The 27668-nt window shown below is 33.8% G+C and overlaps 1 protein-coding gene across 3 annotated transcripts in view; it reads left to right on the top strand.

Annotated features, from left to right (window-relative positions):
* The window catches only part of ADAM23 (ADAM metallopeptidase domain 23), a 214023-nt gene that overhangs the window by 11100 nt on the left and 175255 nt on the right, over window positions 1-27668 (top strand). For all 3 annotated transcript variants that reach the window (XM_031958212.1, XM_031958213.1, XM_031958211.1), the window contains exon 3: window positions 25070-25146. In XM_031958212.1, coding sequence (XP_031814072.1) covers window positions 25070-25146 — 77 coding nt within the window. The remainder of the gene's footprint in view (window positions 1-25069; window positions 25147-27668) is intronic.

The raw sequence follows: 27668 nt of genomic DNA, 5'->3' as shown, positions 1-27668 counted from the left end.
TTATCTATATTGTATTTTTATTTATTTTGTTAAGCATTTTCAAATAAGTTTTATTCCAGTTAGGGACATACTCTTTTAACATCTCTTTTCTATACTTTACTATACTCTGTACTGAATATTTACTTTGAGGATTTTCTATATCAAAGTTTTAATAATAAATTCATATGATCTTAGCAGTATATGTGAAATTAGAGCAGAACTTCTTAACCTGGAATCGCTGAACTTGGTATTTAAAAACACTTTAATAACTGTGTTCCAATATAATTGGCTTCCTTTGTAATCATGTGTATTTTGCATAAATATCATATGTAACATATGTAATCATAAGTATTATGTACAAACAAGCCATAGATAAGACAAATAGAAGATAATTAACAGAGAGACTTAAGATTTAAAAGAAATTGGCTTCCTGTAAAAGATGGGGTTTTAGTTGGAGATTGACAGGAACTAGGAAAGCCAGGAATCAGAGATGAGGAGTGAGAGAGAGCATTTCCAGCATGGGGTGCAATCAGAGAAAATTCCCGCATCCAAGAGATATTTATTTGTCTCAATGGGGTTGATGCATCAGCCCTAATGGTATATGCCTTAATGGGTACCTAAGAAAGGTTAGTTCAGGTGGAAAACAGTTCAAAGGGACACTGAAAGGAGCAGTAGATGCTTCTTGTTTATGTGATAACCCAGCAAGAGTAGCCCTTTGGGGCATTTTGACAATCCCACCCTCCCCTCCTTTGTTAGTGACTCTCTTCAATGACAGCTCTTTATACCTTTCATGGTCATTTTTGGGCAACAGAGGGAAGAACTATTGGCCTTATTTGGGCAGTGTGAATTGGTTTAAATGATTTAGGCCAGCATCTTTGTAACTGATCAAGAGTAAGAGATTTTATCATTGAGAAAACTAGGGTGGACTGTGCTTAATTGTCCTGTACCGTTAATGGAGTGAAAGTCTGGGGAACTATAAGCATTTCAAGGCTGAGTTCCGGTGATTTTTTTTGTATATATGAAGAGAAGGAAGGGACACTTCAATGTTAATTCTGGGATTAAGGCAGTCTACTTGGCCATTAATTGAATATATTAATGAGTTTCCTCAGCTTCAAGCTATTTTAAGCTGGGAGGAAGCAGTGCTGATGGAGATTTTTAGAAGGGGATTAAAAGATCATTTTAGGAATTGGTTAATGGGACACATAGGACCTCAGAATTTAGCAGGGGGAATTGACAGACTAGTTGATTGATAGTACAAAAGAATGGGTCAAATTTTTGACAGAAATTGTAATACAGGCAGGGAAAGCGGGAAAAGACCTTGGATCCTAACCAACTGTGAGCAAGCTAGAGGCTCTAGTTATATGGGCTGCAATGGTTTTGGACCCAATATAGACCTTGTTTTGGATTTTGCAACTTTCATTCCCCTGCTCAGTAAAGCAGGAATAGTTCATATCAAAGGAAGGAGCCAGGAAAGAGGTAAAGTAATCCACCCAGGAATTCTTACCTATGAATATAGAAATTGCCATAAATTGGAAAGAAAGATTTGAGTGGACAGGGAGCTACACCTGGACTAATCTGGGATGGTGACTGTATAGGTGATTTTGGCCTGATAACCTCAGGTTTTTAGATAAGCCCTCGTCTGTAAAATGAGAGAATTGGACTAGATTATTTTAAATTTCATTTCTTTTTTCTAAACCTCATGTTCTGATAAATAATTGAAAGTATCTGTTCCATTAAATACATACTCCTTTACTGGACAATTAATATTTTGTATCTGGATTTTAATTCTGATTTATAAAATTATGTTTCACATACTGTCATTTTTCCTTTTTTTTTTATTATAAGTACCTTTGTTTTTATAGTGTACAGTTGTAAGATTCCAGAAAGTGTTCATTTAAAGAAAACATAATGAATTATAGGAATCCTTAAAAATTATTTTTGTTTCCATTTCATTTTAGACCTCTTCTTTTCCTGATAAATTCTTTCAGCTTTTAGTACTCTTAGACACCTGACTTCTCATCCCTTATCATACTCTCAAGAACTGGCTTCACCTTATTTTATATTCTCAAATACAATGGTTCTGGAAGAAAAATTAGAACATTTTTTGACCTCTATTGCTATTCTTTTCCTTTATCAGTCAGTTAATAAGTATTCATTAAACACTTACTATGTGCCAAGCATCATGCTAAGTGCTTTCCAAGGAGCTCATAATCTGATATCTTGGTCACTGTTGTCTGCTGACCCCCAGGTCATGCTCCTTCCTTTCTTAAGGAGTTTAATGTCTGACTCCTTCTCCTCACCAAATGTGACCCCTGTACTCGGGGACTTCATTATCTATTTTAATGTTCCCTTAAACACTCTAACTTCCTAGTTCCTCAATCTTCCCAGTGCCCACCACTTACCTCTTATCTGCACTTCAACTATACGTAGTGATCTTATCACCACCCATATGTGTTCTACTTCCAGGAGTAAAACACCGAAATTCCTTTTGTAATAATTATCTCTTATAATTCCATTTATCCCTATACCTTATTCATCTTAAATGTTTTCTTCATTCTTTTACCTCTCAGAACTTTTTAGGCCACTGCTCAGACTTTCCTCTCTTCCTAATTTTAGTCTTACAAACAATCAGTTCAACTCTTCACTGGTCATTAGAATCTCTTGACTCTATGTTCTATTAATATTTAAGCTTTGCCAGCCTCAGTCCTGTATTAGCTCCACCATCTGCCTTTCTAGTCTTCTCACATGCTACTGGACAAAGCTAGAGAAAGTCATTTAACTGTCTTGATTGGGTCCATTACAGATTTGTTTTCCATTATCGACTGGGTTCTTACTGTAGCAAGACTAATTTTTTTTTTTTTTACCATCCCCTAATTGATTATTCCTTCCAATTCTCACAGTCTTTTTAAATATTCCCTCTCTTCTTAAAGCTAGCTCCTGCTTCCCCTCTTTTCTTCCTCAGAACTTTGTCTTATACTTTACTAATGTAGTCCAAGGATAGCCTTTAAACCCACCAAACAGGCAGAGGAATCTTTATGATTACATCCTCTGATTAGTTGGTTCTTTCCAGAACTTTCATTTTAAGGAAAATATTCAAAGTCTTCATTCCTCTCTGACCTCTGCTTCTGACTTTTTGGATTTTCTCATGGCTCAGCTGAGTGCATTTCTTTCACTCCTTAGTTTTCTACTCCCTTTTCAACCCCTCTTCTTTGTACCATTAGAATGGAAGCTCTCTGAGGGAAGAGGAATCTTTTTTTTTTTTTTAATTGTGTTTGTATTCTTAGTGCTTAATTCCAATCCTGGCAAATAGTAGGCACTTAATAAATGTTAAATAATGGGTTGATTAATTTACTAGAACCAAGGTTTCCTGACTTTTTAAAATAGGAGTTTACTCAGCCTCACATAGGAATATAAAATTTTCCACCTTTTTGAGAAAACTTTGGCTATTATTATTGTATTATCATTATTTGGGGGGTAATTTTTAAATGAAGGGTATCACCTTTGATTTTTCTTGCACATAAAAATGTATGTGACTATAGTCCACTACCCCTTTTAAATAACATTACTTAACTATCTCACAGGTTATTTTAGGGAAAATAGTTTATAAATTATAAAATATTTACTTAGTAAATGTGAATTGATAATATTAACATCATTATTTTGGTTTCAACAAGACCAGAAAGATCACCAAAGTTGATCTCTTCAATGCAAGCTATTTCTCTACTTTTATTCTTATATTAAATTTGCATCAATTTCTTCACAAAATTTGTAACTGAAGAGATTTTAGAGATCATGAATTCAAACCCCCTTAGTTTTTATATTGCTGAATAGAATAGAATAGAATCAAGAGATTTTCCCATATCTAAGTCAGGACACAAGCTCCCTTATTTTAGTTCCAAGTCCAGTTTTCCTACTATAACACTTGGTGAAGTTGTTGGAGGCATTCTTTTGCTGTTCATATTTTATATTATTCTTTCAGCTGTTCTTTAGTTATATTTGTGCAAATTTCCTTTATCTTTTTAAATCTTCTTTCTATTACAACCTTTTCCTTTATTATTGATTTCTTTCTTTCTATTGCTTCCACCCATTTTAAGTTACATATTGATTCTCCTATCCTATAATTCCATTTATTATTGATATTGTAATCTATCTCTAATGGTTCTATGCCTTATAATGTTTGTTTTCCACTTCCCTTCATAGAGCAAGTGGTGCTTAAGCTGAAAGGAAATAAGGAATTTTAATAGGGAGTGATAAGAAGGGGAGTGAGTTTCAAGCATAAGAGATAAAACAAAGGTATGAAAAAGGGAGATGCAACATTTTCAATGAGGACTATCAAGAATGCCAGTTTGTCTTGTTGATAGAGTGTATAATGCAGTGTAATGAGTAATAAGATTGGTAAGGTGTTTTTGTCATTTAAATGACAAATTTAAAATGTTTCTGTTTGATCTTAGAACCTGGAAGTAAGAGGTCTCTAATGGAGTTAATTGAGTTAGTGAACGGTAAGATCTAGCCTTTAGGAATATCACTTTGACAGCTGTATCTACGATAGACTAAAGCAGAGAGGGATTTAAGGTAGAAAGTTAGAAAGCTATTGTAATAGTCTAAATGGGAGTTGAGAAAGATGAGATTGATGGGAGTCATGTTGTAGAGATAGACTTAACAACTGATTTGTAATAAAGAGAATGGAAAGTTATAGATGATTTCAAGATTGGAAACCTGAGTGGTTGGGAGAATGGGAATCCTTTCACCAGAAATAGGAAATTTCAGGAAATGAATAAATTCGGAGGAAAAGATTATTGAGTTCTACTATGGACTTATTTAGTTTGATATATATATATATTTCTCTATCAACTCTCTAAACTTGAGATCCCATATATATATATGTCTAATGGGCAGTTGGTGATATGGAATTTGAAATAAGGAGAAAGTAGAATAGGACATATTGTTCTGGGCAGGTTTCCAAATCATGAGAGGTAATTATTCTATCCATCCTTAAAAATGTGGACTTATTCAATTGGGCGAGAAAACCAATATATAAACCAGTAGTTTGTAGTTTGTGTTATGCTTATCAAAAGTGACTCAGGAAAAGATTTTGAGCGACACAATCCATAATGGAAAAAAATTTCAAAGAAAAGGTAAGTTTGACTCTGGCTTTTTTTCTCCCTCATCAAGTGTCTTTTCCTTATCCCTAATTTTTTCTCTCTCTTTTTTTCCTATTCTTTGTCCCTTTTTATATATGACTTCTTGATAAGGTATTTCAGGATAATTAATGTTGGGAAGAGGCACAGATATGTATCCTTCCAGGGTTTTTGCATTTTAAAGAGAATCTAGAGAGGGAACACCAAAATTGTGTTTCTAGGGGAAAGGGAGCAAACAGAACCCACAGCATTTCATTCCTTGGGAAGAGTGCTTCTTGGAGCTATCTCCAACTACACTTGCTAACAGACTTCGATAAGTCTTACTCTAATTGGAACAGAGTTTAGTTCTGCTTTTGGCCTATTGAAAGAAATAGTATATGGGATCTCAAGTTTAGAGAGTTGATAGAGAAATATAATTTCTTCTTTTTAGCATATGGTGGACAATAAGTACAAAATGAGACATACATTTTAAGACATAATTAATATATTGGTTTTTCTTGCTTAACTAGAATTTTTTATAAATTTGCTTCATTGATTTAATAATTTTGTTTTTTTTAAAAACCTCCTTAGGAAAATTCTGAGATAGTTCTTTGTAGGCCAAAGTGTGGTCTGGTAACAGTAAGGAAAAAAAAAAGAGAAATTTGAATAGAAATGGTGTTAGGATAAGGGGAGCAAGAGATACTACTCCCTTAGCTGCAGCAATATTGGCTAATGAAATTGAAGTTAAAGTAAATTAAGCACAAAAAGCTGAAGACAGGATTGATTTCTTATATATTTTTCCTTGATTTGAGTCTCCTTTCCTGACACATGCCATTTCTGAGCTTGTCAGCAACTGCTCTGCTAGCTAGAGTGCTGACCATGGTGCTGACATGGTTGCAGTACACCCAGTTTAATTCCATATGTAATCAATCATTTGATGTCATCTAGAGGACCTATGCATTGCAGCAGGTGCACCTGAGGTAATTGTTGATGCAGTGTGACCCATTTATATGTTGCCTAGCAGGAAGATAGCTGCCCTTTAAGCAATAATGGGTCCCTATCCCTTCATGGTTGCCTTTTCCATACAAGGCTCCTCAGTTTGCAAGGATGAAAAGTGACATAAAGATTAGCAACTCACTGGTTCCATCTGAGATCTAACACTTTGAGGTTTCACTTTTATCCATCAGTAGAGGGAGAAGAATTTGGGAAGAAAGCAAACCCAGAATAGATACAAACTATTGGTCTAAAACCATAAAGTAATGTAAGGAGACAGGAAATAGGATTTAATTTAATAAACATTTATTCAATACTAAATGCAAGAAACTTCATATGGTAGAATAATGAAAGGAGTCATTTTCATAGAGCAATGCAATATTGAGCCCAAAATTCATCTTAGTCAGAGTTTTGGTGTTGGTGGAACAAAAAATTGCCAAGGAAAGAGAGCAGAAAACTATTAATTCTTTCTATTCTGAAAAACTCTTTTCAGGCACCAAGATCAAGAGATCTTTTTATTCATTAATAGATTGAATTGTGACCACTCTTTGTAGGTGTCAAACAAATAGAACTACTCAGGTTATAGAATTAATTTCTTGTTTGCTTAAAATCAAAATAAGATGAATTACTTGAGTTGAAGTTTCTGTAGAACATTAATCAACTTATGAGGTCAAATCCTTAACTTCATATCTTGAGCCTTTCAAATTAATGTGACTAAAAAAAAGGACAATTCTGCTCTCTCATAAATAATGGTCAAATAAACTTCCAACAAATCATTTGCCTAATTTACTTGTTGATTGGGGACTATTACACTGAGTATCATGTTTCGTAATCTTCATTGAGAGAAATATAAGTGTTGAATATATTTCAGTATTGAAATTCTAAAACTTAATGGTTGGATGTAATTTTGAATTGTTTGAGAATAATTTATTTTCTCCAATGGAGTTAATGCTATGCTATGCTATGGTAATGATAATGACATTAAACACTAAAGACTAAATTTGTAACATCTCAGGATGATGTGGCAAAGCACTTTTATAGAAACAAACAATGATCATTATCCCTTTTCTTTTAAAATAAGTGTTACTTGGAACAAGGTATTAATCCTTCAAAAACTTAATGAAGCATTTGACATTATGATTCTATATTAATTTGAAAATAATTCCACATACATATCCAAATTTCAAATCTTCCCAATTTTTTATTTCTCCAGAGTCTAGATTTCATCTTTTAGAAGCAGAATTTTGGTAGATTAAAAATTAATCAGCTTGTTTGACTTATTTGTCCTCTGTTCATTTGTGATGTTACATTTGGGAAAGAAACTCACTCCACAAATAGATAGTGAATAAGCTGAAGATTAACTGTTCAGTCATCACAATTCAGATTTCATGTGTATATATGTGTGTATAAATGTTTCTAATAATAAATGGAAGATGCAATTACATTAAAACATTTTTGAAGATCATCTGTGAAGTTTTCATATATATGTAACCCCTTTCAGTGGTACAGATTGTAAACTTCTCAGAGCTCCTCATATTTGAGAAACTCTCTCTATACTCTTTCATTAAATCCTCCATAGGAGATTGATGAATATTCTGGTAGCACTTCTCTAAATCTTTTGATAATCTAAACATACTATTGGATGTTTACTGGGTGCCTCTTATTCTTGGTATATGACCAGTACAATTTCTCTGATAATTTGTCTCTCTATTAATGTCCTTTGTGTAACTTTTCCTAAGAAATTTTTCACTAGTAAATACACAGCTTATAGTTTACTCATAGGACATATCTATCTATTGACCTTTGAATGACTTAAAATTTTTAGAGACTGTAGTATTTTATGACTTGGAACTTAACATCATCATCACCATCATCATTATCATCATTTCATTATTATTATTATTAAAAACAATGGGAATTTATTATTATTATTATTATTATTATTATTTTGCTGAGGCAATTGGGGTTAAATGACTTGCCCAGAGTCACACAGCTAATTAGGCATCTGAGGTCAGTTTTGAACTCAGGTCCTCCTAGCTTGAGGGCTGGTGCTCTATCCACTGTGCCACCTAGCTGCCCCTGGACATTTATTTTAAGGAAAAGCTTGGGAGGCTTTTAAAGTACCTTCTGGTTTTTAAAAGATCTATTCTAGTCCTCTTAATTATTTTTGCTCTTACCTCACTGTATTTAGCATTCAAAGCCCTTCATAACCTGCCCTTTACTAATGAATCTTCTTAATGTCTTATCCTCCCATCCTGACAGATCATCTCATTGTACTATTTGATCCATAGATCTGCTGTTCCTTGAATAAGATGCCACATCTCCCAAATGGGTTTTTTTATTGATTGTCAGAAAGATCTGAGTTCAAATTCTGCCTTGACACTTATCTGTTGCACCAAATTACTAACTTCTGTATACTTTAATTTCCCCATCTGAAAAGTAGGTATAGTACCTATCTCTAGTGGTTGTTCAGGGTAGGAGAGGACATAAAATGAGATAATATTTTCAAAGTTCTTTGTAAATGCTAGCTATTGTTCTGTTATCATCATTATAATAATTGTTATTGTTTTCATTCAGTACATATTATCTAATGTCTTTTGAGTGAAAGTTCCATGCTCTTTACATTATACCATGCTCCATTGCAGCCCTGACTGCTGACTGCTGATGAGTAGAGAGGGTAGGCTACAAGTGAATTTTGTCAAGGAAAATATTGCATGCTTCCTTCTCCAAATTTTTTGTTTGTGATATTACACTTGGGCACCATAATGCATTCACACTAAGAACAATACCACTTCTGTTATAAATTGAGTCCAAGTAAAGAGCCAACAAATTTTTGGCTAATTATCTTGCTAGTTACTGTGGGCTGCTGTGTTTATTCAAGTAACTATAGCCCATTCATAACTGTTTCCTGATTATGCAAATACCTGTTTCCTCAGATTGTTTTGCACATGAACATAGACATCTGAATTTGGATTATTTGTGGACAAACAGGTTAGCTTCTAAATAACGAATATATTTAGATTTTTATCTTCCTTTTTTTTGTTATTTAAAGTGTATCCATGATTATTTTCTCAAGATGTACCACCTGACATTTCAAAGGATAACAAGAAACTGTCACTTTGAAAGAAAACCCAGCATTAAGACCTCCCTCTTCAGACTGTCAAATTTCTGGACTAAACATACAACTGTACTATTTCTTCTTCCATCACTTTTGAAATCACATTTAAGCTTCTTGGAATAAATTAAATATATGGTTGTTATTTGGGGAATTTTTGTTAAAACAGTGGATTGATTTTTTTAAAAAATATTTTACTCATCATAGGCATGATCATGTTTAACTTTCAAAGGACAGGATCTTCCTTGTCAGTTTGGATCAGTATTTCCTGATCTTTTGTTTCAGTAGAATTGTTGACAGCCAGGTAGAGAAATTTTAAAAATAAGAGTTGAATTTTGTACAAATATATTATAGGGAGACCAACCTTGATGAGACTTCTAATATTCCAGTGCATCTAGATTTCTATAGCTACAAGCCAGCAAAATACAGAATGTGACATTTCATTCATCTGTTAGATTTGGTTTCTCACTTAAACTCATAATACCCCACTAAAATGTTTTCCTTGGTCTTTTGTTACTTTTACATGGCTCTGAGTGACATGCTGAAGATTTATACATTAGGCTTTCCTTTGGGTATAATCTCTGAGTAATATGGGACTTACTTGAAATGAAATAAAGAGAGGAATGTAAATGATTCCATTCAATCAACATTGATTAAGCACCTACTCCTGACAGAGAACAGAATAAAAGTCCTCTTTTACCTAAAAACTTTTTTACCCAGAATTCATGTGATATTGAGCTCCAAGGGGAGAGTGTTCTCTATAACTTTACCCAATTCACACTTAGCTACCACCTTTAGCTTTGGTATAATCAAATGAACATTAACATTTCTGGAAAAATCATGTTAATCAATGTAACTTCACTCATCATCACTGTGACTTTTGAGGCTGAAAAAAACCCTCCTTGGCCATCACTCCTCCATATATGTTGTTTTTCCTTTTAAGATTAAAAGTTCCTTGAGGACATCCTTACAACTTAGCACAATGTCTGGCACATAGTTAAATATTTGAGGCTTTTTCATTCATTCATATGGTTTTTACTGAAGCAAACTTTACAATATGACTTTTGACAATGAAACTTAAATAAAATGGATAATGAAGTACTAAAGCCAGTGCTTCTTTGAAAGATTTTTTAATAATATATTTATTATAGAAGTTATAGAAAGTGGTAAAAACATTTTCAAGACCTGTGCCTTGCACAAACTGCAATGGATCTATTATTTTATTGATGAGATTACTCCTCCTAAGGATGCAGATTGTGACTTATCCATATCTGCCAATCCCACATGTATTTTGTCCAAGTTCTCCTGTAAGTTCTCTAATGGTGGGGGAGGTATCCAACCAATGTGCTGAGGGTCATCCTTTCATCCTTGTGTTCTTTGGATGTTGTCATGCTATCAATGCAGCATATGGGCTATTCACCTTTTAACCCTCATTCTCACTATGTGACTGTTACTTCTTTTTCTGTCATTATTTTTTTTTTGAATGATATCCTTTGCATCATTTCAATATAATTATTTCTTGTAGCCCTACCACCATGTGCCTCTCTTTGTATAATCCTTAACCTCACTTCTTTGGGTCCTAGGTATATCATGACTTGCATCAAAACGACATCTTTATATAACTGGAAGGATTAAAAGCCTGGGCTGTTATTTCAGAGAGAGTGCTGGGATTATCAAAAGAACTGAAGTTTCCCAAAATCCTTTGTACCTATTTTCTTCTTGCTGTTCAATTTTGGACTCAGCTCCTTATATTTTTGTAGTATGTCTTAGTTTGTTTTTGGTCATAAGTATCTTCATTTTTATTTTGTAATGATCATGCATACCCCAGACTTTTAAGTATGTAAACAACTCAATTATGTAGGTTTGATAACCAAATGCTATCAGCTTGAAGTACAGCTTTGTCACAAGCTATGACTTCAGCATTTGAGTCACTTTTAACTATGCTATCAATATAGGGTGAGAGGAGGGAAGAAAAGAAAATAAAAGAAAAAAGTTGATATGATAATGTTAGTATATATTTATTTGTGTGTGTGTATACATAGCTAGTAATTTATTATATATTTAAAAGCAACAGAATGTTGTACATAATAGACATATTTTCATGTATAAAAAATCTTTTTGTTATCTTTTTATTATATTGTTTTATAAAAAGCTTGTTTTATTCCCAAAATTAAAAAATAAAATAAAAATTTAAAATATATTATCATGAGCTATTTAATAAATATTTGACATTCACCTTGACATGTGATGTTAATGTATCTGTATGTTGGCACTTAACCTTGGTCATCCACAACATGATTAGTTGGGTTCCCCTTGAAAATTATTGATCAACTGGATGGCTTTGGTGCTGCAGTGGGGATTGAGTTTAAGCCCAAGCAAAACAGAACCAGGCAAAACCTGTCTTGGTAATGCCCTGATACTTGAGAGGAAAACTAGACTGGAGTTTCCAGCTAACGGAAGCCCAGAGAAAACCAGTCTCTTATCAAAGATGAGACAAAGTGAGGTCCAGCCCCCAGCCATCCCTGTCAGATCTGTATGTCTAGATCCAATTCCCTGGACCTTTACTTTCTTTATATTATTATACAAAGATAATTTTTGTATAATATGATTATGTGTAACTATACAGAGATAATTTCTGACTGAGAAATTCATTTCAGTGTTAACATACACACACACACACAACTAGAATAGATAAATATCTTGTTGGACAATGTGCTAGGTTTGAGCTGAGGGCAGATGAGGTCATTGGCAACTGGAAATATTGGAGAAGAAACCCATTCCAGTTTTAAAAGGGGGTAGTTGTTCTAAGAAAAACGCTTTTGTACTTTTATTTTCTAAGAAAAATGTCCACAATAGTATTTTATTTTAGAATTATATACTAAAGGTAAACAAGGTTATAGAAATTTTAGAAATCAAATAGAATACTTTTAGGCCAGGTCTATTGTAGAGGTAAGTGAAGAAGTAAGAAATTAATCTTCCTATTGTAAGCAAAAGATGCTCTTCCTGGAAGGAGAGAGACAAAAAGAGAGAGAGACACACATAGACACAGACATACACACACACACACACACACAGACAGAGATAGAGACAGAGACAGACAGACAGACAGAGGAAGTATTCAGTATTATGGAAAATTGCCCATTTTTTCCACTCTGCTTTACTAGGGTAAATTTAGTTTCAGTGAAGTAGAAAAATGAAAGTTTTTGAAAGATTCACCCCAGAGCTTCTTTTTTCCTTGACAAACTTTCTTGGCTGGGAGGACAATGACATAGGTTTGCTAAGATTTTCTACAAATCTTTTAGTCTTCCTGTCAATAAATCTAGCAGTAGAGAATTCACTTACTAAATTGTTTAGAGACTTTGGGAAATCTGCATCATTTTGTAGGTTATGAGATTTCCTCTAATTTCTATTTCCTGTACTAAGATTTCAAAACTGGGGATATATTTAGCAAAGTAATAGCCTTGCACTTTTCAAACATTTTTTTCTCTTTCTGAGGAGAGTATTTTGTGTATAACATTTATATTTGGAAGCAATAGTTAGAGTTTAAATTCCAGAATATGGAAATTAACTCTCATAGAATTAAAGGTAAACTGTGTTGAATTGTTGGGGATAACATTATTAATATGAATAGAGCCTCAGTTCTCCTTCAGGAGCACTTCCCTTTGATTGACCATTTTCTTTCTCTGATTTTTCAACCTTTCCTCATCTACTGGGTTCTTTTTTGATCTTACAAACTAGTATTTCCCAACCTTAAAAAGGTTTTACTTGACCCAACAAAGCTGTCATTCATTATCTCTCTTCTTTCACTGCCAATCTCTTAAGAAAAACCTCATCATTCAGATGATGCTCTTGTCAAAGCTATTGATGATCCCTTAATTGCCAAATTTGATGCTTTTTCTCAAAAAGCTTGAGGTTGACATCTTTACAGTAAGTGGTGCATCTCTCCTTCTGAATGTGTTCTTTCTTGTGTCTGACCATTCCTCAGCCTCCTTTGCTGGATCCTCAACCATATTCTGACCCTTAATCATCCATGTGTGACAAGATGGTTTTGATGTCTTCTCTTTCCATACTCTTTCACTTGGATGGTCTCATCACTTCCCATTAGCTGAATTATAACTTCTGTGTGGAGCCCTCCAAGATCTATATTTCCAATCCTAGTCACTGTCCTGAATCCCATTATCTTATCACAAATTGGTTGTTGCAGAGAAATCTCAAACTCAACATGTCCAAAACAGAATACGTTATCTTTTTCTGTAAGCCTACCTGTCTTCCAGACGTCTCTGTTTCTGCTAAGAGACCACCATCTTTTCAGAGTCCCAGATTCTCTATCTTCATATCATCCTTTATACTTCATTCACACTCACCTGACATTTCCAATAATTTGCTAAATCTTCTCAATTCTATTTTCACATTTCTTACATTCTTACATTCTTACATGAGGTACTAACTCATCATTTTTCTCCTGGACTCTTGCAATTTCCTCCTAATAATTCCTGTCTCAGGCCTCTTATCTCTAAATCATTTTTTGCACTATTAATTTTCTTAAAGCAAAGTTTTTACCACATCACTCTCTTTCTCTGTAAACTCTAGTAGCTCCTTATTGCTAAAATAAAATATAAATCTCTGTTTAGCATATGAGAACTTTCACAATCCAGTCTCAGCCTACCTTTCTAGAATTATTATATGATTCCCCTTCACACACATAATGGTGTATCCAAGCTAGTCTTTTAACTGTTTCTCACTCATAATACTCCAGCTTCCATTTATCTGGCTTTTTAATGGCTGTTCCCCCATGCTTGGAATTCCTTGGGTTCTTACTCCTACCTTTCAAAACCCCTAGATTCCTCCAAAATTCAGCTCAAGTGCTCATTCAATATGTACATCTCTCCTAGCTCCTAGTACATTCTTTCTCCAAATTATACTTATATTTATTTTGTGTATATTTAAATATATACAAGCTGCCTTCCCCCTAGAATCTAAGCTTCTTGGAGAGAGAGACTTTTGGTCTTTGTATCCCCAGTGCCAGAGTGGGTGCTTAAAGAATAGTTGTTGATTGATTGAGTGATGAGTGGAAGGACTGTATTACTTTTATGTTTTTACATTGAGTGCTTGGAATGTAGTATGCATTTAATAAATACAGGTTGATTTGATCATATCAAGGGCTCTATTATTGTTGTGTTAGTAGCATTTTTACTAATGCATAATTGATAATAGTAACTATTTATACCTCTTAAAATACTATCTGAATGTAGTTTTGAATTTTTTTATTGATCTTTTTCTTCCCCTCTCTTTTGTCTGTCTGTCTCTTTGTCTCTCTCCCTCTCTCCCCTCCTCTTCCTCTCTCTTTGCCTTTGGACTTCTTTCTCTTTCTCTTTATCTGTCTATACTTATCTGTCTCTCTTGCACACACATACACACACTAATATGATATTATTGGTTTAAATATTTTTTTTTGGAAATTACAATATATTTTTGTGTGACCATTTAATATTAAATTCTTGCTGGATATAAAAACTAAGATTTAATAACCTTAAAGGAATCTTTGTATGAGGGGTGTAGTTTATGTTTGCTTAGTGAGATATGGTCATCATAAAAACTACAATATGGTAGGATTTTCTGCACTATATTTTTGAAAATCTAAATAGTGGTAATACTTATAATGCTTGAATTGTGTTCCTAGAAGCTTGAGAGAAAGAATGAGAGAGAGAGAAAGAGAGAGAGAGACTTTTAATGATCTCAAAACACACATGAGATTGATTGTCTTTCCTCTCTCCTCTCTTATCTGCTCTCACCTCATCTTGGAAGGAAGGAAGGAAACAAGAATTTATTAAGTGTCTACTATGTGCCAAGTACTGTGCTATGCACTTTACAAATATTATCTCATTTAATCCTTATCACACTCTGTGAGGTATATGCTATTATTATATCCATTTTACAGATAGACAGATTGAGGCAGAAGTTAAGTGATATGTTCAGGGTCACATAAATAATAAGTATCTGAAACCAGATTTGAACTTAGGCTTTCCTGATTCCAGATCCAGGGCTCTATTCACTCTACCACCTACTTGCCTCTTAGACAGGTTATATTCATGATGATCAGGAACATGAGTAATTGGATAGAAGGGCATTAGATTTGTATAAGAGCTTCCATAATTGACTGCCGATTCTTTCTCCTCCTACTAATGAATTAGGGCTCTTGGGCTTCCATGAGGTAGACCAGAATGACTAAGGCTGGCTGCAGTTACTGGCACTATGAATATAGTAGCCACTATCAATGCTACTTTTTCACCCTAATATTCTACAGTTAAGACTACTAGAGATCCTGTAGCAGGGTCTAAGGTAGGAGCTGTGATTAAAAAGGAATCCAAAAGGTGAAGCAGCTATTCTTTGTGGATCCAGTCTGAATACTCAGTTGAGAAGAGATGGATTTCCAATGATTTCTCTCCCTTCTTTAAGGCTTACCCCTCATTTTCATCCTCCTCTGCTACCATCCATGATTCATACATATACATCTCCTTATTTCCTTCCATAAGCTGAGTGAGGAAATGATGCCAGAATTTCCTTCCACACCTGAATATCTTATATGGCAAATGGCAAGAGCTTTATGAGATAACTGGAGGAGAATGGTTGAGAATGACCAGAGAAGGTCAGAATAAACTACTGGCTGGAGGCTTGAGTAGAATGTCACCTGGTGGGCGAATATCAGCTACTGCATTCCCTCATTGGATAATTACTAACAGTGACATGCTGGTTTTCCATCTGTATGCTTAAGAAGAGCAGCCCATGACTAAATTTGGACTCTGTTTACACACGTAACAAAAACATTACGTCTGAGATCTGGGAGCTTCTTTCTATTTACAAAGTATTCTTTTATACTTTACTGTATTAGATCTTATAACAACTCTGTGGGGGAGATAGTACAATCTTTATCTTTTCATGTGAGGAAGTAGATTTTGCCTAGTAAGGTGATTTTTACAAGATCCCAGAGCTAGGAAGTGGTAGATACTGTGCTCAAATCCAGATCTCTATATTACAAATCCATTATGCTTTAAGTTGGCTAATGCTTGGTGGGTTATTAAGTTGGAACACTGTGGTTGGCATTTTAAGGAAAAAACCAGAATGATAGCTAATTCCTTCTAAAGTAAGGTAGTCAATCTTATCTTTTTTCATTTGGTGTTCTAGTGAAGCTAAAAAAGAAAAATATAACAATAATACTCTTTATAGGGAAGGACATTAAAGGTAGAGCTCTCTGTCCCTTGCATATTTATCCTTTACTCATAACTTTATTCCATTTGTTCAATAGGAGATAAGTGTATAGGGCCATAAAGTCAAATTAGAGTAGGATATCCTTTTATGATTTATAAGTGAAGAAATAAAGAGTAGAGTGTATATTAATAAATTAAGAACTAGAGGAGACCTTGGGGTTCAAGAGTCCAACTCCTTCATATTAAAGAATAAGAAAATGAATGCCAATGAGATCTGTTACTTCCCCTGGCCACATAGATAATAATTGGATGAGCTGGGATTTGAATCTTGATCTTTTTACTTCAAAACTAACCCTCTTTTCCAATGTGCCACACTACTTTTGGTGATCTGGGAACTGGCAAGAGAAAGGAACAAAATGATTCATGCTACAGGTACTATATTCATGCATGAAATTAGATGTTACTCCTTACGGAGGTGGAGGAGAGTAATGGCTTCCATGGTAACCGTTGTCATAGCTGTATTTTGAGTCATCATTTTAAAAAATATGAAAGCTAAATAATACAGCAGTGAGTGATACAGCCTCTGTGCTATTCATGTCTAAACAACAGCACCAATGAAATCTTACTTTTAAATTAATTAACATCTCTTAGTTCAGTGTTATCAATTTAATAACCCCTCATATATTAATCATACCATGTCAGCATACATAATCATCTAGTATAAAGGTCCAAAAAAGGCTCTGTGAGTTGAATTCTCTTGGATTTAAGTAGCTTGAATGGGAAAACTGAAGCATGAGATCTCAGAGTTTATAAGGAATCTGTTCCCCCTTGTGTCTCCCATATCTGACGAATTTCTTCATTTCCATTTTTTTGGTAATTATGCTACAATTCTTTAAAGAAATATCAAAGTACATGTAAGTCATCCATGAGAGATATTATCTACTTGGACTATTAGTGCCTTATGTTTTTCATTCTATCTATCTAGCATTTAAAGAAGCATTTATTAAAGTACTTTCCTAAGCACTGGTGATAAAAACAAAACAAGAAACAATTTCTGACATCAAAAAACTTGAATTCTACCCATATTTTGACCCTTCTATGTCTGAATGGCTTTTGCAACTGAGAAAGAACAGACCATGAAACTTAAATCAATTACATTTGATTATTTGGCAAATAGCTTTTATAAAGCTCTGGTGAAGGTATAAAGTAATCGCCCAAATAACATTTGGGGATGATTTGTGGATTTCTTTTACCTATGATGCTGTTTTTCACACTTAGAGTGGAACATTGAGAACTGATTATGTTAGGTTTTTAGAGATCAGACTCAAAATCATGCTTTTTCTTGGACTGGTCTAAGACTGAAAGAAGTTATTTAGTTTATATTCTGTAAAGAAAAGTATACTTGTTTTGGGTCTGTCTTGGATCTGAGTACAAGATATTTTCCATGTACAAGGTTTCTTCTTTTTGCTTAGGAGATAAATTCTAGGTAAATTTTAGTACAGGACTGTAAGGTGAGCATGGGACTTAGAGTTAAAAGGCCTGAGTTTAAATCATTGGTTTACTTGCTTATTTATGTGACTTTGGGGAAATCATTTAATCTTTTTATGCCATAATGTTTTCATCTATAGAATATTAATATTTGTAATAATAATCAATACCTGCAATATCTAAATATTAACATTTTATTTAACAATAAAAATTATTTTAGCATTAAATAATAGCTAATATTTCTATAATACTTTAAGGTTTGCAAAATTTTTTATATACATCATCTTATTTGATCCTCACAACAATCCTTTAAGTTAGATGCTAGTATTATCTGCATTTTACAAGTAGAGAACTTACATTTTTCCAATGTTTTTACCAAAATTATGTCATTTGACACACTAGATAAACTAAAATACCTTCCTATGAAATGATGAATTTTTAAAAATCATGTTTCAGCAAAATGTTTAGGAAAATTTTTTTTCCAAACCCTGACATGTTTGTTTTTATTATAAACTTTCATGAAGTTACTTAAAACTTAAAGCATGGTTGAACACTAATATGCTTTGGGAACATAAGACATTTTACATTTTATTCATAGGTGTGTTCCTTTGAATAGCAGAGTAAAACATTAGATCACTTACCTTCTGTTCTCTACTACCTGAATTCTTCAAAGCTAAGCTCAAGTGCTTCCTCCTCAGTAAGACCTTCCCAGATCTTTCTAGCAGTAATTCCTGTTCCTTGGTATTCATGGATGGCACTTAATGCCTGTACTAACCATTTGGCAAGTAATCATATTTATGTTATCTTATGATATCTCTTTTATTATTATCTTTTTTGTATTTAACCTTTGTCCTGTTTAATTTTTCATATATTTCTTCCATGGTTTCCTAATCTAAGTGTAAGCTCTTTGAAGGCAGAAACTATATTTTATTCTTCTCTGTATCTCTTACAGTGCTTTGTAGGTATTCCATTAACAGTTGTTGCATAGAGTACATTCTCGAGCCTTCCCAATAAAATCCTCCTGCAAAAATATTCAGCAAATTATCTTAATTTGAAGAAACTATCTTCATATAAGATTTACAGCTATCAAATTTCTAAGCATGCCCTAAATTTAAAAGAAATGGTTAATTTGAGATTGAAATCATTTTTGCAACAAATCTAAAGACATTTAAATGAATAGTTGTAAAGAAAGGACTCATGCTAAGATTTCATTTTCTTAATCTTAGCTCCCCAAGTCAATCACAAAATACAGTTATTCTTTTTCTTCCTCATGTCTTTAAAAATTTAGTTCCAAACTTTCCTGCTTCAGGAAGCCATTCATGATGTATACCACCAATATCTTCCTCCATGATATCGTTTCAGTATCTATCCAGTCAATTGTACTGTATTATGTTGCACTTGATACATTGCTTTGTAAGTTATTCTATTTGAAGATATATGTTTTTTGGTCTCCCTGGTGAAATTATAAACTCTTTAAGAAGATAGTAGTGAAAAAATAACATAACCCTAGCATATTTAATGATACTCAAATTGTCCATAACCCTATCTGAGAGTCCACTAATGTTTTCTAGCTATTCAGATTTGTTACTTCTAAAATAATTGAAAAAATAGAAGAGTATCTTTTCTTTCCCACATGCCCTCAACTGTTTATGTTCACATGCATCATATAAGTCAAACATTCTGTTTCATTAATTAAAATCATTGATTGTCTCTTCTATGAAGTCCTTAACTCCAAAAACTGGTCCATCCTGCGAATTTGGTGAGTTTAATGCTATTTCTATATGCACAAGCATCATTCCTCATGTCTCTGGAAATTTAGTTCTATGTTTTTGTACTATATTTTTAAATATTTTGTCCATTTTTATGTTCTTTGTTTTAGAATGAAAGTTCCAATAATACATGGGTATGACCAATCAAGTTCTTTAATAAAATCTCCCAAGTATCTATACACTTGGGATCATTTAATGAGTCTTGATGATAAAACTCAATTTAAGTCAAAAGAAGTTGAGTCATTAAGGCATCTATATGTCTTTCTTTAAAAAAAAAAAGATTATATATCTGGATCTTCAGTGAAGCAGCTTTGTATATAAAATATGATCTTGTTTTTACAGTTTCTAAATCACATAAAACCTCATTATATATTGTTTGGGTTAGGAAGAGAGTTACTATATAGCTCAATCATAAATCTGTTTTCAGTACTTTAGGAGGGTATTGGGCAGTACTCATTTTTGTGCCCATCCTAAGCTATAAAATTTTGCATCCTCGCAAAGAGAATGGTAAACATCTCTATAAAAACTGTCATTAATCATTTGGTTGGTTTGTGAATCCTGTTTTGTGAATCCTGTAAGAACAGTAGATGAATAAGGATTTCATGTGCAGTTCATGAAGTGTTATTGGACTTCTGCCTATTAACTTAATATATGATGTTGGACAAATTTCTTTAGTCTCTTGTAAGATGATACTGATATCACAGGCACTTCTTAAACTTACGATAAAAAGGAATATAAATCTAATTTCTGTGTAGGAACAATGTTCTGACAATTCTGATTTAAGGGCTTAATACTCAACTTTTAATATAAATGATCACAAACATCATAACTCAGTAAATGCTCCATCCATATAATGTCAAATTTTTCAAAGTATGCTTGTTTCTTCTACACTTCAAAAGAGTCATTGTTTCATTATTCATATACCCCTTACACAAGAAGCAAATTGCAACCCTATCATGCCTTAATAGGTAGTATTTATGAAGTCAAACAAATTCATCACCTGATAGGAGTGAGATAGGAGTAGGTGGAAGGGGAACAAGCTTTATGGAGTGCCTACTATGTTTCAGACACTTTCCTAAGCACTTCATAGATATTTAAATTGATTATCTGGTGACTAATCTTTTGGTTTTAAGGCTCTCTTCTAGACTATCCATCATTCAGTTCACATTCACATAGTTCATCATTGGCTTTGTATTTGAAGCCTTTCCAGGTTATTAGGACTTGCCAGAACTTGCTGTCCTCTTGCATAGTCTGTGAGAACCTTAGACTATCTACATCCATGCCTTTGTTTCTTAGTTTCTTAAGGAGAGACTGTACTTAAGATATACTGACATTGGCCTGGGATTGAAAGATCCTGGGAAGACTGGGACCTGAAATAGCCTTTTGCCTAAAAAGTTTACACAAATCAATTAAATGGAGCAGCATAATAGTGCATCACTAAATATTTTATTGAATAAATTACAATATCATAGGATATCCTCTCCCTTCCCTTCTTCATAATTCCCACTGCATCCTTTGCTGCAGTGACCTAGAAGAGGAAGAATATCTTTTTTTAGAATAAAGGAACTCTAAAGGACTTATTTTTAAATTATTTTAATTTTATTTAAATATTTTTAATATGTATGTTAATACTTTAAATTATTTTAATATATATTTCTTTATGAATCATGTTGGGAGAGAAAAATCAGAACAAAAGGGAAAAACTATAAGAGAGGAAAAAAACCCCAGAAAAAAATGAAAATGGCGTGTGTTGATTTAACATTCAGTCTCCATAGTTCTTTTTTTGGATGCAGATGGCATTTTCTGGCCAAAGTCTATTGGAATTTCTTTGGATCACTGAATCCCTGAGAAGAACCAAGTCTTTCATAGTTGACTATCACACATTCTTGCTGTTACTGTGTTCAATGTATTCCTGGTTCTGTTTGTTTTGCTCAGCATCAGTTTGTATAAATCTTTCCAAGACTTTTTAATATCAGATTGTTCATAATTTTTTATAGAACAATAATATTCCATTACCTTCACATACCACAGTTTATTCAGCTATTCCTCAATTGATGGGCATCTACTCATTTTCCAATTCTTTATTACCACAAAAATAACTGCTACAAACATTTTTGCACATGTGGGTCCTTTTCTCTCCCTAAAGGGCGTCTTTAAGAAGATTTTCACAGACATCTTGGAGAAAACTTTTCTGAATACTTAAGGTGAATTAATTTTTTAAGAAACAGATCTGGGGACATCTATTTTCCTATAGTTAATCAAATTCATCTTCTTTTATGAATTTCTGTGTAACAAGTGTAGATATTAGTGATCAAGATATTGATTGTTTTTCTGCCTTTAAAAATAGCCATCTCACTAACATTAGTGACTTTACCTTGCACCCTCCTATTCAAAGTATATCCATCTTAATCTGCATGAACCAATCTTCATTGGTATTTAGCTTTTTGTTCTGTGATAATTTCTTCCAATAGTGCTTCACAATGTTTTTTAAAAAAGTAATAGTGGATGAAATTGGAAATCTAGGTGTGTTGAGGATAAATAAGAATTCTGTAGGATGAAAGGTATAGGATAGGAAATTGTCTTAACAAAGGCACAATAGCAGAAGGTGGAGTCTCTAAGTGGTACAAACAATATTCCATTTGGTTGGAGCATGAAGTGTAAAGGAAGGGAGTGAAGAAATAAGGCTAGGAAGCTAGTTTGAAAGTTAGAAGCAATGAATGTCAAACAAAAAATTTTACCTTTATCCATCAGTTCATAGGATTAAAGACTTTAAGGAACTCTAGAGATTATCAAGGCTACTAGGTGTTTCAGGAGATTACACTGGGTCTGGAGTCAGGAAGACTTGGATTTATCTGGCCTCAGACACTTGTGACTCTTGGCAAGTTATTTAACCAGTGTTTCCTTAATCCACTGGAGAAGGAAATGGCAAACCATTTTAATATTTTTTGCCAAGAAAACCTCATGTATAATATGGTCCATGAGGTCATGAAGATTTGGACACGACTGAATGACTAAATAATAATAGATCATCTATTATATGGAGAACATGGAATTATTTTTTAAAAATTTTATAACTGTATTCCAGTATCATGTTTTCTTTGTAATCTCATTATTTTATTTTATCTATTTTAAAACATTATTTTGAGAAGGGGTCCATGGGCCCTCATAGATTATCAAACTTTTAAGAACTGTTGATCTATTCTAACTTTGTCGCAGGGGTCCTCAAACTACGGCCATGGGCCAGATGCGGCAGCTGTGGACAATTATCCCCCTCATCCAGCGCTATGAAGTTTCTTTATTTAAAGGCCCACAAAACAAAATTTTTGTTTTTACTATAGTCCTATAGGGACTATAGGGACAGTGAACTGGCCCCCTATTTAAAAAGTTTGAGGACCCCTGGGAGTATTAGATAAATTGCTGGATCTGGAATCAGGAAGATCTGAGTTCACTTATAGCCTTAGACATTTATTAGACTGTCTCATTTTCCTCAACTGTAAAAATGAGGATAACAGTAAGATTTGAATCCCAGTGTTGTTGGAGGATCAAATGATATCAGTAAAGCACTTAACATACTGCCTGGCACATCCTTTTGTTGTTGTTGAGTTGCGTCCAACACTTCATGACCACTTTTGTTTTCTTGTTTTTTTTTTTTTCTTTTTTGTCAAAAATACTGGAGTTGTTTGTCATATCCCTCTCCAGCTCATTTTGGGCAAACAGGCTTAAGTGAATTGCTTGGGTCACACAGTTAGTAAGTGTCTGAAGCCAGATTTGAACTTGGGGAAATGAGTTTTCCTGATTCCAAGCCTAGTGCTCTACCCATTGTCCCTTGCCTGGCACATAGAAGGTATTTAAAAATATTTTCAAATATAAATTTTTATTTATAATATTTAATTAAATATATTTAAATATGAAATTAAAAATAATCATATTTAAATACAAAATATAAAAAAGTGGTAAAAAATATTTTACCAATGAGACAACTGAAACCAAGAGTGATTAGTCCTTGTCCAGGAGCACACAGGTAATAGGTAGCAGAATCAAAATTTAAACCTAGACTTCAGATTTAGTGTTTCCCTCCACCCTACCATACACACTGACAGTATGCAATTGCACTTTCCTGCTGAGAAATAAGGCCATCTCAGTAAATGAAGAGGACACCTGACAATCATTTATTGAGTACTTTTAAAGCAGAAAACTGTGGAATACAACACTGAATAAGGAATGAATCCTTTATAATCTAGTTGGGAAAATGAAGCAGGTAAAAGAGCAAATGAAAATATAAGACAAAAAAAGAGACGCAAAGTGGGATAGAAATTCTGAGGAAGATGATTGATTATTCTGGTAGATGCCATGAGCAGGGGAAGGCTTCAAGAAAGAGATGACCTTTAAATTGGATTAGAAAGAAAGGCTGGATAGGATTCTGATAAGTGGAAATGAGATGGAAAAGATTGCAGGTGAGAAAAGGGTATGGTAATCCAGGTAGGGGAAAGGACATGAGTAAAAAAAAATGCAGAGGTGGGAAAGGGTTGGGTGTGTTAGTGTTGGTTTGATGTGTTCCGCTCTACAAATGATTGCCATGTCTACTTCTGCTTTTGGGAATGGAACATGGGGGAGGCAATGTTCATGACTCAACAGGGGGCTGAATGTAGGTGTTACATTATCCTTGTCCTTTTTGTGTGATGTGGTGACAAAGGAAAATTTTGTCTTGGATAACACCTTGCTGAATATGCTCTTTTTTGTTATTTAAATTTATACAGATTTTTTTTTTCTTTGAGAGATTTTTTTTCACCAAGAAGTAAAATAGGATTCACATTTCCTTTGGGATCATTGTTGTGGTTCATGTTAGAGAGTAATGGTGGAATTTTTTTTTAATGTTTCAAAAAAACACATTCCAGTCTAAAAAGTGTACATTAAATCTAACCACATTAAAAAAGGCTAAGTTCTGACTATTTTTTGCAATTCTAATGCTGTGATATCCCAGGTCTGTCAAATCTGCTGATACTGTATTTCTAAACTTGAGCTTCTGATGGAGACCAAGGTGTGCCATAATTTTTCACTTATGTGTGTAGGGAAAAAAATGGTTAGTATAATGAGCAGGATAGTTAAAATCAGGCCTTACCTAGCAAGACCTTTTGTGTAATTCATCATGCTCAGTTTTGGAAGTTGGAGAATATGCTACCACTTGTTATCCTAATGGATTCATTTTATCAGACTGCCCCAGTTTCTTGCTGTAAAAAATATGCATGTATTTCCACAGAAACCATACAGAAGGTTACTTGGCGTATTTTTTTAAAGAGAGAAACTAATATGTTAGTGGGAAATATAGACCTTGATTGGAAATCAGTCAGTCTGGAAGGGATGGGCAGATGAGCTAAACATCTTTCTCTCTTTTTGTATCTATAGGCTGTGCATCTGGCCCAGGCAAGCTTTCAGATTGAAGCTTTTGGCTCCAGATTCATTCTTGACCTCACACTGAATAAGTAAGTATTTAATTCTCAATCTGTTAAGGAACAAGTGTAGCCAAACCTTTATAACTTTCCTGTTCAGTTATTTAAAATTGCTCCTAATTTGAAGCAAATAATATTTCCCATCTTGCTGGTTAACTTGTTTTCAATAAAACATATATGGGGTATAAATGGCATAATGGTTAGGGCACACAGTCCTGGAGTCAGGAGGACCTGAGTTCAAAAATGAACCCAGGTATTTACTAGCTGTGTGACCCTGGGAAGTCACTTAATCCTGATTGCCTACAAAAAAACCAAAACAACAAAAAGTTGGTAAATTGAACGGAGTCTCTTCTCCACACTGCTATATCCAAAAACTGTGTAGGATTCAATGCAGGACAGATGGAAGCAAGTAGTTGTTAGGATGGAGAGGGAATGAAATCAGGCTGTTTTGCAAGTCATTGGCCTGAGACTTTGCTAAACTATGAATTCCCTCAGTGCTTGGTTAAAAGAATCAGTGCTAAAGATGGGGGGTGGGGGTGGGGAGAGAAGATCTAGCTCTTTAGGAATAGGGATTCAAGCTTATCTCAGGCCACATCAATGACTTACTCTGAGTAATATAATGAAATCTGAACTAAAGTCCAGACCTTCTAAATATCTTATTCATGATGGATTTTTTTTTTAGAGAGATAGAAAGTAGAAAAGAAAATAGTGAGGAAAAATAATGTGGTATTTTTGAGCTACTTTCTTTGATTAAGAGAAATTGTGATTCAGTGGATAGAGTACTAATAACACATCCTGAGAAATCTGAATTCAATTCTGCCTCTAAAACATATTGGCAATTTGACCCTGGCTAAGTTACTTAAGAGCAGGTAGGTGATTCAGTGTGGATAGAGCACTGGCCTTGGAATTAAAAAGAATTATCTTCCTGAGTTCAAATCCAGCCTTAGTTACTGGCTAGCTCTGTGATCCTGTGCAAATAATTTAAGCCTGTCTGCCTCAGTTTCCTCATCTGTAAAAGGAGCTGGAGAAGGAAATAGCAAAAATGGCAAACTCCTCCAGTATGTTTGTCAAGAAAGCCCCAAATGGAGATCTGCACTGCACTGCAATGACTCATCAATGCAACCTATTACTCAGAACTCTAGGTAGCATTAGTTGCAGAGAAGTTCCAACCTGCATTGGAGGAGGGAATTCAGTGTCAAAAGGACTTCTCCATAGCTGTGCAAGCACTACCCATTACTTTGAGGGTAGCAGGGTAGCTAGGTGGTGCTAAAGTGCTTACATGGAGTACCAGACCTGGAGGCAAGAATACTTATCTTCCTGAGTTCTAATCCGGCCTCTGATACTTAGTAGCTTTTAAGCTACTAAGTATCTGTGTGAATCTGAACAAATTGACTCCATCATTTTGGTTGGTTTCCTCATCTTTAAATGAGCTGGAGAAAAATTACAAATCCATTCCACTATCTTTGCCAAGAAAACCTCAAATATGATCACAAAGAGTTAGACATGATTGAAAACTAGCTGAACAACAACAAATCCCTTTATTTCCTTATGTTAGCCAAAGGGCTATAAGATCATGGAAGAGACAGTCTTAGTAATTGTGCTAGAGCATGTGGATTCATAAACTTAGAGTTTCTTATATTCACCTTCACTGTTAAGTTTCTTGCCCTTCATTGACTGATTATCCCTTACAGCTTTTAAGACTTTGAGTCTTTCATTAGGGCAAGCTCATTTTGTTGTTGAGTAGGATCTTAAGAATTCTCTTTAATTTACCTGTACACTTAAGAGTTTGATTAAAACTGATTAGATTTTCTGAAATATATATAAAAAATTTCCCTCAAACCAGATTGAATTATCAATCTTAGGTTGCTATAGCCTATTTAATTGAGTATAGGAACCTAATATGGTAGCATTGAAGAATATTGGCCTTAGACTCAGGACATCTAGGTTTTAGTCCTAGCTTTACTAGAAACTAGCCTTGATATAACTAGGAAGTCATATGTTTTCTCTGGGTCTGTTTTCTCTGGAAAATGAGGAAGTATGGACTAGATTGTTTCTAAAGCCTTTTTCAAATTTAGCAAACTATAATTTCTTGAATTCTTTAGTTGTATTATTCTTGCTTTTTCTTCTGTCTTACCTCAAGTAGCTAACAGAAAAAAAAATCAGCTTATCAAAAGTATTATTCTATTGACTCCCCCCAAAAGACAATTTAAAAAGTTTGAAAATTTTTTAGTTAGTTTGCAAAGGTAAGAAAATACTTAAAAAAATTAATTCTACTATAGCATTTATATTTTAAAATTTCTTGCCTGCTAAATGAATGTGATTAAGAATAATATTCCAGAATGACAGAGCTATTCTGACTAGGTTACCTAAAAGAACTCTTTTGAAGGTGGCCTCCTCTTTTTTGCTTTATTGTAAATAAGTAGGTTAGAAATTGGATTTTAAAAGTTTCTCTTATTTGAAGATGAACATTTCTGAAAAGAGGCTATGTATTATACAAATTTCTTTATGTGTGAGATGTTGGCAAAAAGTGAAATAATAGTTAAGTACAATATAGT

Source organism: Sarcophilus harrisii, chromosome 3, assembly GCF_902635505.1.
Source record: "Sarcophilus harrisii chromosome 3, mSarHar1.11, whole genome shotgun sequence".
NCBI lineage: Eukaryota > Metazoa > Chordata > Mammalia > Dasyuromorphia > Dasyuridae > Sarcophilus > Sarcophilus harrisii.
Note: the sequence above shows the minus strand (reverse complement) of the source record. Positions and strands in the feature narration are given on the sequence as shown.